The sequence below is a fragment of the Aptenodytes patagonicus genome, chromosome W (genome assembly GCF_965638725.1).
Source record: "Aptenodytes patagonicus chromosome W, bAptPat1.pri.cur, whole genome shotgun sequence".
Classification (NCBI taxonomy): Eukaryota; Metazoa; Chordata; class Aves; order Sphenisciformes; family Spheniscidae; genus Aptenodytes; species Aptenodytes patagonicus.
The window spans coordinates 31,312,698-31,328,477 of record NC_134981.1 but is presented as its reverse complement, the minus strand read 5'-3'; the positions used below and the strand labels follow the sequence as shown (position 1 = coordinate 31,328,477).

Genomic DNA, 15,780 nt, shown 5'->3' with positions numbered 1-15,780 from the left:
GTGAAATGTTAATTGGCTTGCTGGGAAGTAGGTGAGCATTGTGGCTTAGTTGATTAAGATAATGCAACATTAAAAAGTGTCAGATGGAGAGGTTAGTTAGACAGATCTGTGTTTAATCATCTAGACATTACTGTTTCTGAAATGGTAATTCAGCTTCTTTCATAAAATTTTCAATAATTAGTAAGTATAACTTTTAATTAATGTTTTTTCAGCCTGCAACATACTAAATTTATTGTTTCCAAGATATGGAAACATGAGAAGTCATAGCAACCATTTTATGCAAAACAATTTTTTAAGGAATTTTATGCTAACTTCATAATAACACCTTCACCATTTTAATCAACATAAGTCACCCAGAACTAAGGGTATATTTCAAATGCAGCTATTTATGCAAAGAAGTAATAGTACCTTGAACCTTGCAATTAATTCTGTATGTGTTGCTTCTACTTATTTCAACAGGTGACTGAGCTAGAGTGTGTAAGCAGTCAAGCCAATGCAGTCCACACACATAAAACAGAATTAAACCAGACAATACAGGAGTTAGAGTCTACGCTGAAGAAAAAAGAAGAGGTATTTGCTAACATTTATTCTTGGCTTTTCTGTTATGTCATTTCTAAAGGCTTTCAATATTAAACTTGTGATGGCTGGTAAATACTGTATTATTTCCTATAGATGTTATGAAGTAAAATCCATTTTTCATCTTCTTTGAAATGAGTAATATTTTTCCGTGTATATAATTACATCAGTCCAATATAGAGCTGTGTATCTGAACAACAATAAAAAAGTATCATTTTTTCATGTTTGCTTTTACCGAGCATCTCTGCAAAAGTAAGTCTGCATTGAGGCATATGTAGTTTCTACAGAGCAGTCATCACACTGATGCAGTCCAAATTCACTAAGAAGGGAAGCAGTTGTAAGCACGCTTTCCTTTTTCTGGAGAGTAGGGTTTGGAGCAAGTAATAGATCAATGTCATTTTCAGGCCAATCTGTATTTCAGGCTATGTTAATATAGCTGACTTTTATGATCCCTAAGATCAACCCTTTCCTTAAACGCATGCCAAACCCCCAGCCTGTAACTTGATGATATTTATCATGCCATCTGCCTTGGGCTGGACCAGCAGCAGGAAAATACAAGGAATTGGAGTAACACCTGCGCTGGCACGGGTCCTAGAAGAAAGCAGATTTGTGCCACAGAATGATCGAGAATCGCCCCTTTATGGATGGGAAAAAGGAGGTGGAAGGAGCCGCGTATGAAGGATTGTTTGCCCCATGTAAGACCAGATCCCTTCAGCCCTCTCTGTGACAGACACAGTGGGCACTGGTGTGCATGTTCGGAGGGGCAGTGTATCTTGCAGGGTCTTGCCTCCAGTGGGGTTGCTGTTAGGTGTTTCCGAGGAGGATGCATGAGAGGCACAGTAGTTACAGAATATCCTTCCAAAATGGAACAAAGCCTTTTCCAAACTCCCTCATACTTAAGAGATTAGCCTCAGGTTGGTAATGTTTCCCATTTTGGTGTCCATGCGCTTTTGAATTATGCTGAGCTGTTGGATGCAAAGAGATCTTTCTGAAAGGAGTTCTGGGAAGTGACTATGCCCTTCTGGGGAAAAGTATTTATTAGTTTTAAGTTTGATACCTTTTAGTTTCATTAACTGTTTCTATTCTTGTCTCCTGAAAGTAAGCTAAGAAAAGGTTTCTCTTCCATTCATTATTTTATCTATATTTGTTATTTTTATACCTTATTACTTTCTTCTTGCTAAATTAAAGATACCATTTCTTTTAGACTCTCTTTTTTACAGAAACCAATGGTCAAAGCAGGCAGTTTTTTGATGCTCAGCCCTGCTGCTAGTGACATAATAAGCAGCTCACAGATGAAAATTGGATTTTTCTCTTGAAAAAATGGAGGATAGATTATAATAGAATTAAAAGTATAAAATTGTTTCTCTAATTACAAGGACTCTTACTTTTCTAGGAAAACATTACTTTGGATTTTTTGTGTGGGAGAGAAAGACTTGGACTTTTATAGCAAAGAAAATGCTTATCTGTGTTGTTGTTTATTCACAATAGAATTGCTGGTTTGGGACTGTGATTCAGGAATATTGGGATCAGGGCTTAAACTTCATGTGCTATGATGGGCAGTAGCTGACTGCCAGTTTTGATATCATTGCAATGGCTTGCTCAGGAGAAGAAGCAGCAGCCAGCTTACCTGCGCTGAGGCCAAGCCAGGTAACGTGTTGCTAGCAAGGTTGTTTCTTCTTCCTTAGGAAATAGAAAGATTGAAACAAGAAATCAGCAGTGCCAGAGAGCTCCAGGCACAGAGGGATTCTTTGACCCAGAAGTTACAGGTGAGCTATAGTGCATCATCTTAATTTAGACAGAAGGGAAAATGATCATCAAGTGAGCAGTTCACATCAGCAACTTGTGCTATATTCACTGAAGGTGCCAGATAAATATGTAAGTTACATTGTGTTGCGAAGTGGTGGGTCGGGATGCTCCTTGAGAATTTGTACCAAAATTTCCACCTGCTGTAAGTCATTATTTTTTCCTGAAGGAACAGACTCAAATTTCATTTACAAGTCCACAGAATACGCTCGGGCTAGCAGATGTGCTTCATTGATACATGTTCTAGGCAATTCTGGTCTCATTTTCACTGCAGTGTCTTCCCATAGGTTTTGTGTGCCACTGAACTGTCAGGCTGTGTATCATCATGTTGGGATGACTTTGTATTCAGCTTTTAAATGTGCTTTGAGAAAGTAAAGGTTAAAGTGTTCTTGTGTAGTACGGACTTCAAAAACACACTCTGACATTTTCTTGGAATTAGAATCATTGTGGTTTTATTGTTTTTTTCTGGGTTGTTTCTTTACTGTGCATAAAGCCAGATACCTCAGCCTACTGGAAGCAGTATGCCCTCAGTATACCCTCACTTGCTATGTCTGAGCTCCTGTCCTTCTGTCGCTGGGCTGACCAGCCAGCACAGACACACCTCCCTTGTGAAACCTGTCTTCTGAATGAGGCTGACCCAAAGCTTAGTTGGGTTTAAACTCTGAATTCAGACTTCAGAGTTTTGATAGGACTGGAAACTCAGGCATTAAATAGCTCCAAATCCAAACTGCTGAAAGGTGACCCTTGCTGTTCTGCAGCTTGACCTAAATCATGCTGAAAACAAGCCCTGTCAGACTATCCACAGCTTAAAAATCGTTAAGCAGATATTCTTTGAAATGCATTACATGAATTGGAACTTCCTTGAATCTCATTTTAACCTACAGAATAAACCACATAAGAACAAAATGAGTTTATTCATTTTTCTCCATTCTTAAGTCAAATTATTTGGAAAAAGTATGTTATTATGGTGTTTCTTTAAAGACTGTTTTGAATACACCTGAGCTTGCCTATTCCACTATTCCAAAAATTGTTGCTGGCTTTAGACTAAGCATGGGAGTTTTCAGCTGAAAAGGAACTTATCTGAGAGACTCAAAAGGAAGATTATAATGAAAGTTGTAAATTGTTCTAGCAGTAGCATATGCAATAATTTCAGTGTAAGATCACATGAAAAGTAATAATGAGCCGAGAACTAGCTATCCTTAGAATTATGAGAGACTAGTAAGAGATGAAAGATGTTTTAGAATTAGAAAATGCTAAGGTTTTATTAAAAATTATACTTTATAAAGTCAGTAGCTTCCTTTTGGTATATTTATATCTTTAGTAACCAAATGGATATATTATGTATATATTTCCATATGTCACATTGTAGGCGATCAGTTTCTGAAAATGGTTCTATATGATTCTATTCAAATAAATTTAAAGCTGTCTTAGGATCCAAGTTAAAAGTTGCCTTTCTTCAGCTTAAAGCTTATTACTGACCTGATGCAGCCCATCTAAAAGATCTTGAATCTTTGCTTTGCTATAATCTTCCTGCTTTGATAATACTGGCTTTCTCTGAACCACTTCACCCTTCATCTGTGACATCGGTGAAATGGTGTTTTCTTCTGTAGCTCCAGACTAACTATTTCACATCTGTTCACTTAGTTGACTCATCATCTGTTTTCAGGGTGATTGTCTCCAGGGTCCGTATCTGTTCGTCTCACTCTTTTTTCTTCTGCTTTATTTTTTCCCTCTTGTGTTTGCAAATGGATTATGTAACTCTAAAATATTTTGGAATATAGCCTGTATGAAAAACTCTATGCAAAGAAATTATTATTTCAAGGTGTATTACATTTCTGACACACTCAGGTAATGAATTAGAAATCCATTATTGGCAAATTCCAGTGAAGAGCAGTGTTATCACTGTGAAGGGTAAGTATCGAGACCCTTGTTACTTAATAATTTCATTAGCAATGTAGAGAAGACCTATCAATGAGTCATGATCAGTGTGACTCTCACAGTAAGTCAGGATATCTTTATTACTGTGGCTGATTCCTAAATATAGCTGTTGTGTATGGTTTGAATATTTTATTTGGATCCTTGCACTGAATTCCACAAAAGATTATTACAGTGCAAACAAAAAACATAACTTGTTAATAATTTATTTCTTTTCTAAAACAAAACAATGACATATGTGTCCGCTGTAAGAAAAGCTTGAAAAAACACTGTAAAATAAACCTTGTAAAGGGCCTGAATGTATCAGAAGAGTTAGTTTATTGTTAGATGAGATTAATTGCAAATAAAGTTAAATGACACAACTAGGGGAATAGATTATATCACACGGACACCTCTCCATTTCTTCCCATCAAGAAGCAACAGATTTGAGGTACACTGACTTGTAATAGGAAACTGCACATGAGCTGGACATGAACTTGTAATGCGATACTATTGCAAAAATCAGTAATACTAATCTAGGGTAAATATGTGTAAGGATCAAATGTAAAATTTGGGAAGAAGTGTTTTCCAGAAATTAAAAGCAACAGCTCATGGCATATTTCAGTTAGTTCTACTTCCCATAAGTCATTAAATATGTTAAGCACAGGTTAGGGAAAATAAAACAGAAGGAAGTATGGGAGAAAGTATATCCGAGGAAGTGTTTGGGGAAGCTAAATGTATATGGATTAGGAGAGAGATATCAAGAATGGAATATAAATAAAGTACACAAGCTGGAAGTTTAAACAAAAGAAGGGAACTCTTCTGGTTTGAAGAGATACAGGGCAAGGACTAGCAATGGAGAGTTAAAGGGAAACACCTTATGCTAAATATGGATAGAAGTTCCTACATCTAACATAAAGCTTTTGGTTTTACCTGGGTGCTCCCACCTAACAGCTCACAGCAGAACAATTCCTCAGTTTAAGAGCATCTGAGGAGGGCCTGAAAGATGATGTTCAGTGCTAGATACAGGCCAATGGGCTGCTCTTCAGGCCCAGATGTCATGAAATAAAATCATATACATATCCATGGATTTGTTCCAAAGTGATCCCTTTCATCACTGGCTTGCCTACTTACAAAAATTAATTATCTCTGGGGTAAGAGCAGTGGCAAGGAGACTTCCTAGAGCACACGCATTTGGTGAGTAGAAGAGGAGCAGTGACAGGAGAAGCAGGAAGCATGAGCAAACGTGAAAAAACAGCAATCAGTTTTGTGTGAGCTAAAGGACGGACTGTGTCATTCCTGCAGAGCTGAGAGGACCCTGAATTTCCCTTTTCTTCCTGTACTGCAGTCACTTGGCCTCAGAGGGTCTTGACCTCATGCAGTCATTACACTGGGTAGTACTTGTCAGTACTGTTTGGACTGAAGTTTGAGCGAAGCCACCGAGGCGAAGGGCTCCGGAGTGGAGGATCGCGCCGGGGGACCCTTCCTAAAGCGGCAAAACCGCGGCAAAAACCGCGAAGGCAAAAGCGCAGGGAGTGAGAGGGTGCCCCAGCCCCCCCGCCCCGAGCCGGAGGAGGGAGCTCCTGACGAGCGGCAGCTCTGACTCAGCGTGGGCGGGGACAGGAGGGACGGCGGCCAAACCCCCTCACTTACAAGAGCAGCCCCCAGGGAGCGCGAGCGACTCGGAGCGCGTCAGAAGGGCGCGTCGCGTCGCGTCAGTTTGCGCAGGGAAGGCGAGTGGGCGGGGCTCAGTCCCCCTCCTGGCTCTAGAGGCCAACTCAACTAGTAGTCGTTGCCTTCCCAGAAGAGGACCCAGCTATGGTTTCCACTCGGCTGAAAGCCATCGCCAGAAGGAATGTGGAGACCCAGACGAAGCCCTCACACAAGCATACAGCTGTCCAGGTCTCTGGCTGCAGGGAGTGCCTGAGCCTGTCAGCTGTACTGAAGGGCAGCAGAGACACCACCTGTGTGTGGTGTGACCAGGTGGATGATCTGCTCAGCCTGGTGGCAGAGCTGAAGGAGGAAGTGGAAAGGCTAAGGAGTATCAGGGAGTGTGAGAGGGAGATAGATTGGTGGAGCCGCACCCTACCATCCCTGAGGCAAAGGCAGCAGATGGAGGCTCCACAAGAAGCAGAGGATCCCCTGCCCTCTTGCCACCAGATAGAAAGAGGGGACCCAAGCGATAGGGGGGAATGGAAACAGGTCCCTGCTCGGGGTGCCAGGCGAACCCCGCCCGGCCTCCCTCACCTTCCCGGTTGCCCTTACACAACAGATATGGGGCCCTGGAACTTGAGGGCCAGGCAAATGAGGATGTAGATGAAGGTCCATCCAGGGGGTTGCCTAGGGTGAGGCAGTCAGCCCCACGCATTATGACTGCCTCTGCTAAGAAAAAAAGGAGGGTAATTGTTATAGGCGATTCCCTTCAGAGGGGAACAGAGGGCCCAATATGCCGACTGGACCCATCCCACAGGGAAGTCTGCTGCCTCCCTGGGGCCTGAGTCAGAGACATTACTAGGAAGCTCCCTGGTCTGGTACAGCCTTCTGATTACTACCCGCTGTTGGTTATACAGGCTGGCAGTGATGAGGTTGCAGAGAGAAGTCCTGCAGTGATCAAAAGGGATAGCCCAGCTCAAGTGCATCTACACCAATGCACGCAGCGCATGGGCAGCAAACAGGAGGAGCTGGAAGCCATTGTGCAGCGGGAGAAATAGGACTTGGTTGCCATCACAGAGACATGGTGGGGTGACTCTCACGATGGGAGTGCTGCAATGGATGGCTATAAACTCTTCAGAAGGGACAGGCGAGGAAGGAGAGGCGGTGGGGTGGCCCTGTATGTTAGGGAGTGTTTCGATTGTCTAGAGCTCAACGATTATGATGATGATATGGTTGAGTGTTTATGGGTAAGGATGAGGGGGAAGGCCAACGAGGCAGATATCCTGCTGGGAGTCTGTTATAGACCACCCAACCAGGATGAAGGGGCGGATGAAGCATTCTACAAGCGGCTGGCAGAAGTCTCTCAATCGCTAGCCCTTGTTCTCGTGGGGGACTTCAACTTCCCGGACGTCTGCTGGAAATCCAACACGGCAGAGAGGAAGCAGTCTAGGAGGTTCCTGGAGTGTGTGGAAGACAACTTCCTGACACAGCTGGTAAGTGAGCCTACCAGGGGAGGTGCCTTGCTCGACCTGCTGTTTACAAACAGAGAAGGACTGGTGGGAGATGTGGTGGTCAGAGGCCGTCTTGGGCTTAGCGACCATGAAATGGTAGAATTTGTTTTTACAAATATATTAATGACAAGAAGAGAGCCAAGGAGAATCTCCATCCTTTATTGGATGCAGGGGGGGAACATTGTCACTGAGGATGAGGAAAAGGCTGAGGTACTTAATGCCTTCTTTGCCTCAGTCTTTAACAGGCAGACCAGTTATCCTCAGGGTATTCAGCCCCCTGAGCTGGAGGACAGGGACGGCGAGCAGGATGAACCCCCCATAATCCAAGAGGAAGCAGTTAACGACCTGCTATGCCACCTGGATGCTCACAAGTCTATGGGGCTGGATGGGATCCACCCGAGAGTGCTGAGGGAGCTGGCGGAGGAGCTTGCCAAGCCGCTCTCCATCATCTGTCAGCGGTCCTGGTTAACGGGGGAGGTCCCGGACGACTGGAGGCTTGCCAGTGTGATGCCCATCTACAAGAAGGGCCGGAAGGAGAATATGGGGAACTACAGGCCTGTCAGCCTGACCTCGGTGCCAGGGAAGATTATGGAGCGGTTCATCTTGAGGGCGCTCACAAGGCATGAGCGGGACAACCAGGGGATCAGGCCCAGCCAGCACGGGTTCATGAGAGGCAGGTCCTGCTTGACCAACCTGATGTCCTTCTATGACCAGGTGACCCGCCTAGTGGATGAGGGAAAGGCTGTGGATGTGGTCTACCTGGACTTCAGTAAGGCCTTTGACACCGTCTCCCACAGCATTCTCCTAGAGAAGCTGGCGGTTCACGGCTTAGACAGGTGTATTCTGCGCTGGGTCAAAAACTGGCTGGACGGCCGGGCCCAGAGAGTTGTGGTGAATGGAGTGAAATCCAGTTGGCGGCCGTTCACGAGCGGTGTTCCCCAGGGCTCAGTTTTGGGGCCGGTCTTGTTCAATATCTTTATCGATGATCTGGATGAGGGGATCGAGTGCACCCTCAGTAAGTTTGCAGACGACACCAAGTTGGGCGGGAGTGTTGATCTGCTCGAGGGTAGGAAGGCTCTGCAGAGGGACCTGGACAGGCTGGATCGATGGGCCCAGGCCAACTGTATGAGATTCAACAAGGCCAAGTGCCGGGTCCTGCATTTGGGTCACAACAACCCCATGCAGCACTACAGGCTTGGGGAAGAGTGGCTGGAAAGCTGCCTGGCGGAAAAGGACCTGGGGGTGTTGGTCGACAGCCAGCTGAACATGAGCCGGCAGTGTGCCCAGGCGGCCAAGAAGGCCAATGGCATCCTGGCCTATATCAGAAACAGTGTGGCCAGCAGGAGTAGGGAAGTGATCGTGCCCCTGTACTCGGCACTGGTGAGGCCACACCTCGAATACTGTGTTCAGTTTTGGGCCCCTCACTACAAGAAGGACGTCGAGGTGCTGGAGCGTGTCCAGAGAAGGGCAATGAGGCTGGTGAGGGGTCTGGAGAACAAGTCTTATGAGGAGCGGCTGAGGGAACTGGGGTTGTTTAGCCTGGAGAAGAGGAGGCTCAGGGGAGACCTTATTATCGCGCTCTACAACTACCTGAAAGGAGGTTGTAGTGAGGTGGGTGTTGGTCTCTTTTCCCAAGTAACTAGCGATAGGACGAGAGGAAACGGCCTCAAGTTGCGCCAGGGGAGGTTTAGATTGGATGTGAGGAAAAATTTCTTTACTGAAAGAGTGTTTAAACATTGGAACAGGCTGCCCAGGGAAGTGGTTGAGTCCCCATCCCTGGAGGTATTTAAAAGACGTGTAGATGTGGCACTTAGGGACATGGTTTAGTGGGCATGGTGGTGTTGGGTTGACGGTTGGACTCGATGATCTTAGAGGTCTTTTCCAACCTTAATGATTCTATGATTCTATGAGTGCAGGAGTAGAGTCAATGAAGGAGAGTCTACAGAGCGTATGGACTGGGTTATAATCAGTTAGCTTGTTCGTTTATAGCAACGGTGGGCTAGTTAATCCTTACATAAGCATGTTTGTATTTTAATTTATATTGTGTCTACAAATAGTCTTTTCAGTTAGCTTCCTTTAATGCTTTGGCAACTATATTATTCAGTGTTAAGCAGATAAAACTAATTCTTCTCTTGGTCCTGGCAGCAAGGGGTAATTCCTGCTCTCAGCTGTGCTGTTCAAGACCAGTGGCCAAAACTCTGTATTTTTTAACTTGCTCATTTACAAACAAGAAGTAAGGGGGTATTCCAGTTCAGCCTGGATGTAAACCTTGGCTGCACAAGCAACCACAGCTATGAGATTGGGTCCCTGAGGCTCTGCCTTCTCCACCTGCACCGCCGCTGGGGGTCCCAGAGCTCTCCCCCCCTGCAGAGGCTGGGAGGTGACACTGAGCTCTGGCCACATCATCCCATCCCTCCTCTGGCCAGGGGTGCAGTGGCTGATTGACAGTGCCATCACACCCCTCACAGATGGAAAGGCCATGGACTTTGACATAAAGCTGCCATTTTATACCTGTTACTCTGGACTGCCCAAATACATATTCTGTATGGCTCAGGTTGTTTCTTATGGTTAGCTGAGATCTCTCCAATGTAAACATGAATGTATTCGTTAGCTTTGAGGGAAACAGAAGAATTCTAACAAAAACAGTGGGAGAGTGGGAGGGCAGAAAGCAAGCTCATACTGGGAGAAATGACTGCTGCCAAATCGCCCACCTTATGTCTGTGTGAAACTAGTTGTTGTAAAAACTCAGAGCAGGCCTGTTAAAGCTTTGTGACACAAAGCCACTGTAAAGGTAAGCAGTGTTTAAAAACATTAATGTACGTAAATACGAATTCACTATGCACTTTTCCAGAGAACGGCTGCGCAGGGTGTATGGTGTACTAAATGCACTGTCCCTGTGCTACCTTTGAGTGTTTTTCATAACTGAAATTATGAAATTCAGCATGAATTTATGAGACGTGCAATGAATGAGACAAATAACAATATGCTATTCCAGACCCACGTGACTGCTACATTAGTAATTGTTAAAAGAGAGGGCATCCGGTTTGCACAAAGCAGAGCAGCTGTGACCTCCCTCTCATCACACGCAAGCCAGAGCTGTGAGGGATCCCAGCAGACAGTGCTCCCCTCCTGCTGACTGGCGCGAGGGGGCTTCTCTTCCTTGTGAACAAGAGCTGAGCTTGCTCAGGGTCAGATCCCCTCAGCTATGTGTAACGTGCTGCTGCTTCGTCTTTCCACCTGCTGTATGGGAACAGCTTGTCTGTACAGCACTGGTGGCTTGCATGCTTTCCCTGCTCCCACAGCTGCACTACTGCAGAGCTTGCAGGTGGGAGCTCTGGGGCACAGTGCAACGAGACAAGACGTTCAGCTTGCACTTGCTGGTTTAAATTTGTTACAATTGTTTTCACCTTGACATCAGTCTTGCTAGTTTATGTTTCTGTCTTAATTTTCAGGGTAAAAAGGCCTATAATGTGGGACAGGAGTAAGGTAGTACTCCTCCATCCATAAAGGAATATTCTGGATGAGCTTCTATATGTACTTGAGCAATTCATATAGTCTAAATAAGGGAATACTTGAACTTAAGTCAACCTTTGAGAAGCCGTTTTCAGTAGATGGCATATTTCTGAATGATAGAAGCGATAACTTACCTGAATATCACATCCATTGTTCACTGACTAAATTTTATCCCTGTCCAAAAGTTTCTGTCCTTCAGATGAATTACTGAAAAAAATGGAGGAAATGATAGTACATATGCAATCCGAATAACAATTTGGGTTCTGGTTTTGGCTTAGTAGAAACTGTAAAGGGTCACAAATACCAGCAGGAGGTTAGACTGCTTTCTGTTTGCAGACAACACATTAACATGTTATGTATTTTCTCTGAAGGAAGTAGAAATTCGAAACAAAGACCTGGAAGGCCAGCTGTCTGATCTAGAGCAACGTCTGGAGAAAAGTCAGAATGAGCAAGAAGCTTTTCGCAATAACTTGAAGACACTTTTAGAAATTCTTGATGGAAAAATATTTGAACTAACAGAGTTACGAGATAACTTGGCCAAGCTAATAGAATGCAGCTAAAGAAAATGGGATTTCAGTGCCAATCAGCTTAAAGATGCACTGTCTCTCTTTATAGGACTGTGTTGGGCTCTGCATCAAAGTTGCACAAAATTAGAAAATGCTCCTCTGAGAGGGCTTGTTTTAAATTTGAGTCATATTTCAATGTAAAATTTAGAACTCAGCTTGTAGCTAGTTGAAGAAAAAAACAACAAACAAACTTGAATTACAAATTACCTCCTTGTACATTATTGGCCATAGATAACTTGAAAGATATTAACGGTAACTGAATGCAACCCTTTTCTAATTATCAGTGATGGAAGAATTAGCAGTGTCCCAGGTCACATCCCCTTTTTGTGATAGATACAATATAGGTTATCTGCTGTTTTATTTAAGATATTTAATTGCTGTGTTTTGTGCAAGAACTTAGTGATGACAGCCCTGTATTTTGTTGTTCTTAATAAATTCTCAGGATACTTTCCACTGTGGAGCAGCAGTGCCATTACCAATTTATTCTTGCCAGGAGTGAGAGAGAGTTGCATCTTTAATTGAAACAGTTACTATAACTGCTTGTATAAAGTTCTTCCTTTTGGGGTTTTTCGGTTAGTTGGTTGGTTGGGTTTTTTTGTTTATACACACACACTCATATACTGGAAGATACCGTATTTCTTTATGGAGCTTACTCTGGTGTTCTACAATATTGTCCAATGTAAGGTTTACTTTTTCATATGAATTCCATGTAATTACAGTGAGATACTATCTTCCACTTAACTATATTTTGAAGCCAACCAATGATGGCAGGTGACTCCCCCAGGAAAAAAAAAAGGGCAAAAAACCCCTGAGAATTTTAAATGTAAAATTTGACATGCACAGATAACAAGAAATAGCCAGTTGTTTGTTTTCTGGCCATGATACATATATCGACTATCTATGTTCAATTAACTGTTAACCTGTTCTGCAGGAGACTTTTTCAGAATGTCACATGAATTTCAGGTTTTGTGAATAATGGCTTATGGAGAGCATTGTTTATTACAGATTGCATTAAGGGCATAGAGCTATTGCAAGGGATTACTCATACACTGAACTTGTCCAGCCAAGAAAGCTGTTTCTAGAAGTTTTGTTGTCATAACAAATTGAAATGGAGACATGTTTACTCTTTTATGGGTCTTCATATCACATCTTTATTGAAACTGCACCAGGCAATATTCTGAACTGTTAACTAAATGTTTAAAAACAGGAAATCAAATTCAGTTATCCTCAGTGAGCAGGTTTTAAAGTTGTTTTGATGTAATTTTAACAGACTTTTGACAAACATGCATTTCTTTTATATAATAGATTTATTTAAAAAAAAAACCTCTTTGAAAGGTAAGCCAAGTGTCATGTGTCTTGCATCAAAGTACATTCTTGCCATAAATTACTTGTAATGTTGAAGAGGGCTTTTTTTAAATGTATGAATGAGTGTCAGGCTTCAAAGTCAAAAGATGCACTGACCTTTGTTTGCTCCCCAAATTAATTTGAATGTTAAACATGAAATCTAGCCACTTATTAAATTTGTACAACACAATTTTCTCCACTTAGAGACTGCTATTCAGAACTAGAAAAGATAAGTTTGTTTTTATGTGTGTACTGTGTGTATATACCATATAATACACACAGATTCTCATTTATATCAGAAATACACGCTTTATTTCTAAAATACTGTTGTTTTTTCTTTACCAGTAATTTATCAGGTGTCCTCTGACTAGTCAGGAAAATGGTTTAGGTCAAATGCTAAACCGTCATGTATTATACTGTATGTAATGTACACAATGTTTAAGTTTTCTCCATATTTTTAGGGTATTTTCTCAACTATTTTATTTATTAAAGGGGGGGGGAGCTTGGTTCAGCGTGCTGCTGGTTGAAAACTTTGTGGTGAGCTACATGTTTTTCATTCGGTGGATTTTAGACGGTGGTGTGTATATCTTCATCAGGTCCAGATGAGCAGATACGACCAGTTTTTAATTTACCTGGGGATGTTTGGGCCTGATTCTCTTGTCACTTGCGCTGCTGTAAACCAGATGTGTCCTTGATGTGATGTCAGCAACATTCAGTTGGCATAACATCTGTGGAAGTACAAGGAGAATCTGTCCTGTTAATGCTCAGTGGACATAATAAGGATGAAGAAAGAATAAAACCACAGTAAGTTGATGATGGAATAAATGTAATATTATTTTTAATGATATTATTGACATTTTTAAAGATATGATGTCATTTACATGTGGGAAAATAGTGGACAGAAATATTTCCACTTAAATTTTGTGAATGTGTGGTACATGAGTATTTCTATGTATACGTACACACATATGTATATACAGAACATGGAAAAATTTAGATGTGCACATTTTTAATATTTTCCTATTGAAATTAAATTTAAAATTGGAAATTGATATTTGAGAATTTCTTTTCTCACTAGATATGCTTCCTTTCCTTTTTTTAAATAATACAATTACTGAGGGCTGCACCTTTGAATTCCCAAATAGTTGTCAAACATAAATATGGGATAAGGTGGACATACGTGCACATATAAATAAAATCCTATTGCTAAGAGTATTTTTAATGTTTATTTACAGTAGGTGAGCGTTTAGAAATTGCGACCTAAAGTTCATACTTAGGTGGTTATACCTACTGTAGCCTCTCCACTTCTGTTTTAAGATAAAAGTTTGCCTGTTTGAAACATTACTTTTCCCAGAGACAGGTATGATGCATTGTATCTGTCTTTGATGAAACTATGGGAATATGTATACCAGAAAACAGTGTTGAGTACTATAGCCTGAAAACATGACTGTGAACTTGCACAGGAGGGGAGAGCAGTCACATCATGTATAACTTGTTATATGGCAACTAGAGTCTTGTAAAAAAAAAAAAAAAAAAATTACCCCAAAAATAACAGAAATACCCCCAAAAAAAGAAAAATCAAAAATATACTTTTTACTTTGAAATATACTTGCTGTTCTCTGGAGAATGTACTTTTACTCTTCTTAAATCTTTTTCAAGTATGTGCAAGTGATAGCAGCAGCTACCTTAAACTTTCAGGTGCTACTGGATTTTGCATTAGCGTGTTATGTTGTGAAATCCTGACTTTGACATAAAAGATTTTTGTAAGTATATGCCCATCTGGATAGTTAGTTTTTGGAGTGTCTTGTTCATAATCTATATGCCTCAATGATCCAGAAATTGCATTTTTCTATGTGGACAAAGTAAAATGTGTGAATTAATCTGTTACAGACTGGGAATTCCTTTTCCTGGCTAATATATCCAGGAAAGAGGAGAACAAAATGAACTGATAATGCAGAAATGCTGTTATAAGGTCTCTAAGAAAATACATTTTCAAGTATAATAAATATATAAAGGGCTAAACCAGATGTAACACAAATAAATATTGTTTAATGCTATCGGTGGCATTCCCAGGATAATCCCTTTAAAGAAAACCCTGCAAGAATGAACGATGCACCAATTAAAGATTAATATTTTGGGATGTGTCTTTTCAGTTGTCAGTTGTGGAAGGTTTCTGATTTCTGCTCATTTTTCTACCGGTTAGGGACTAACTTCATGTTTATCTTCAATAAGGGGCTAAACCTCAATTTGTTTTATCATCTTTTATATTCTGTACTGAAGTGGCTACTGAACAGTGCTCTCTGAACACCGCGTTCGTTAGGAGGTTCATTTCAAAGGCAAAATCAAAGCCTCTTTCAGAAATACCGCATAGACAGAGGAATGGAAAACTGTTGCAGACCTTAACTCTCTGCAGAACTGTGGATGTCGTTAAAAGCACTTATTTTAGTTGATTACAGAAATCTTGGATCTTGAGGCCAAATATAAATCTGATTAGAGATTAGGTCTGAATGTCAAAAGACAATTAAAATCCCCCCACAACCAACCATCAAGAAACTCTGTCCAAATGCATGTAGTTCAGTCTCAGTAACTGGACATGCCAATTAAGTGCACAGCTATACACTGATTTTTTTTGTCAGGGAATGGACCTGACTCTGCAAAGCAATGTTCAAATTGTCTTGTTTACATTTTCTTCATAATGCTGCATACGTGCACTACCTTTGAATGGTGCTAAGCAGAGAACGTATCACAGAATAATAGGTATTTTTTAAAAAAATCTCTATTTTTGCTTAGTAGCATTAGTTCCTTGTTATACTCCACTTACTTCAGACAAGTAGGATTAATTTTCCCCATTATGTTAAATGTTTGGGAATGATGAACAGAGTTTTGTGTTAGATCCTGGA

At 41.7% G+C, this 15,780-nt stretch overlaps 1 protein-coding gene across 1 annotated transcript in view; it reads left to right on the top strand.

The window, feature by feature from the left end:
• The window catches only part of LOC143172017 (homer protein homolog 1-like), a 104,801-nt gene extending 92,051 nt beyond the window's left edge, over window positions 1-12,750 (top strand). The window contains exons 7-9 of the mRNA XM_076361229.1: window positions 460-570; window positions 2,262-2,342; window positions 11,342-12,750. Of these exons, the coding sequence (XP_076217344.1) occupies window positions 460-570; window positions 2,262-2,342; window positions 11,342-11,530 (381 nt within the window). The 3' untranslated portion in view covers window positions 11,531-12,750. The remainder of the gene's footprint in view (window positions 1-459; window positions 571-2,261; window positions 2,343-11,341) is intronic.
• The last annotated feature ends 3,030 nt before the right edge of the window (window positions 12,751-15,780 follow it).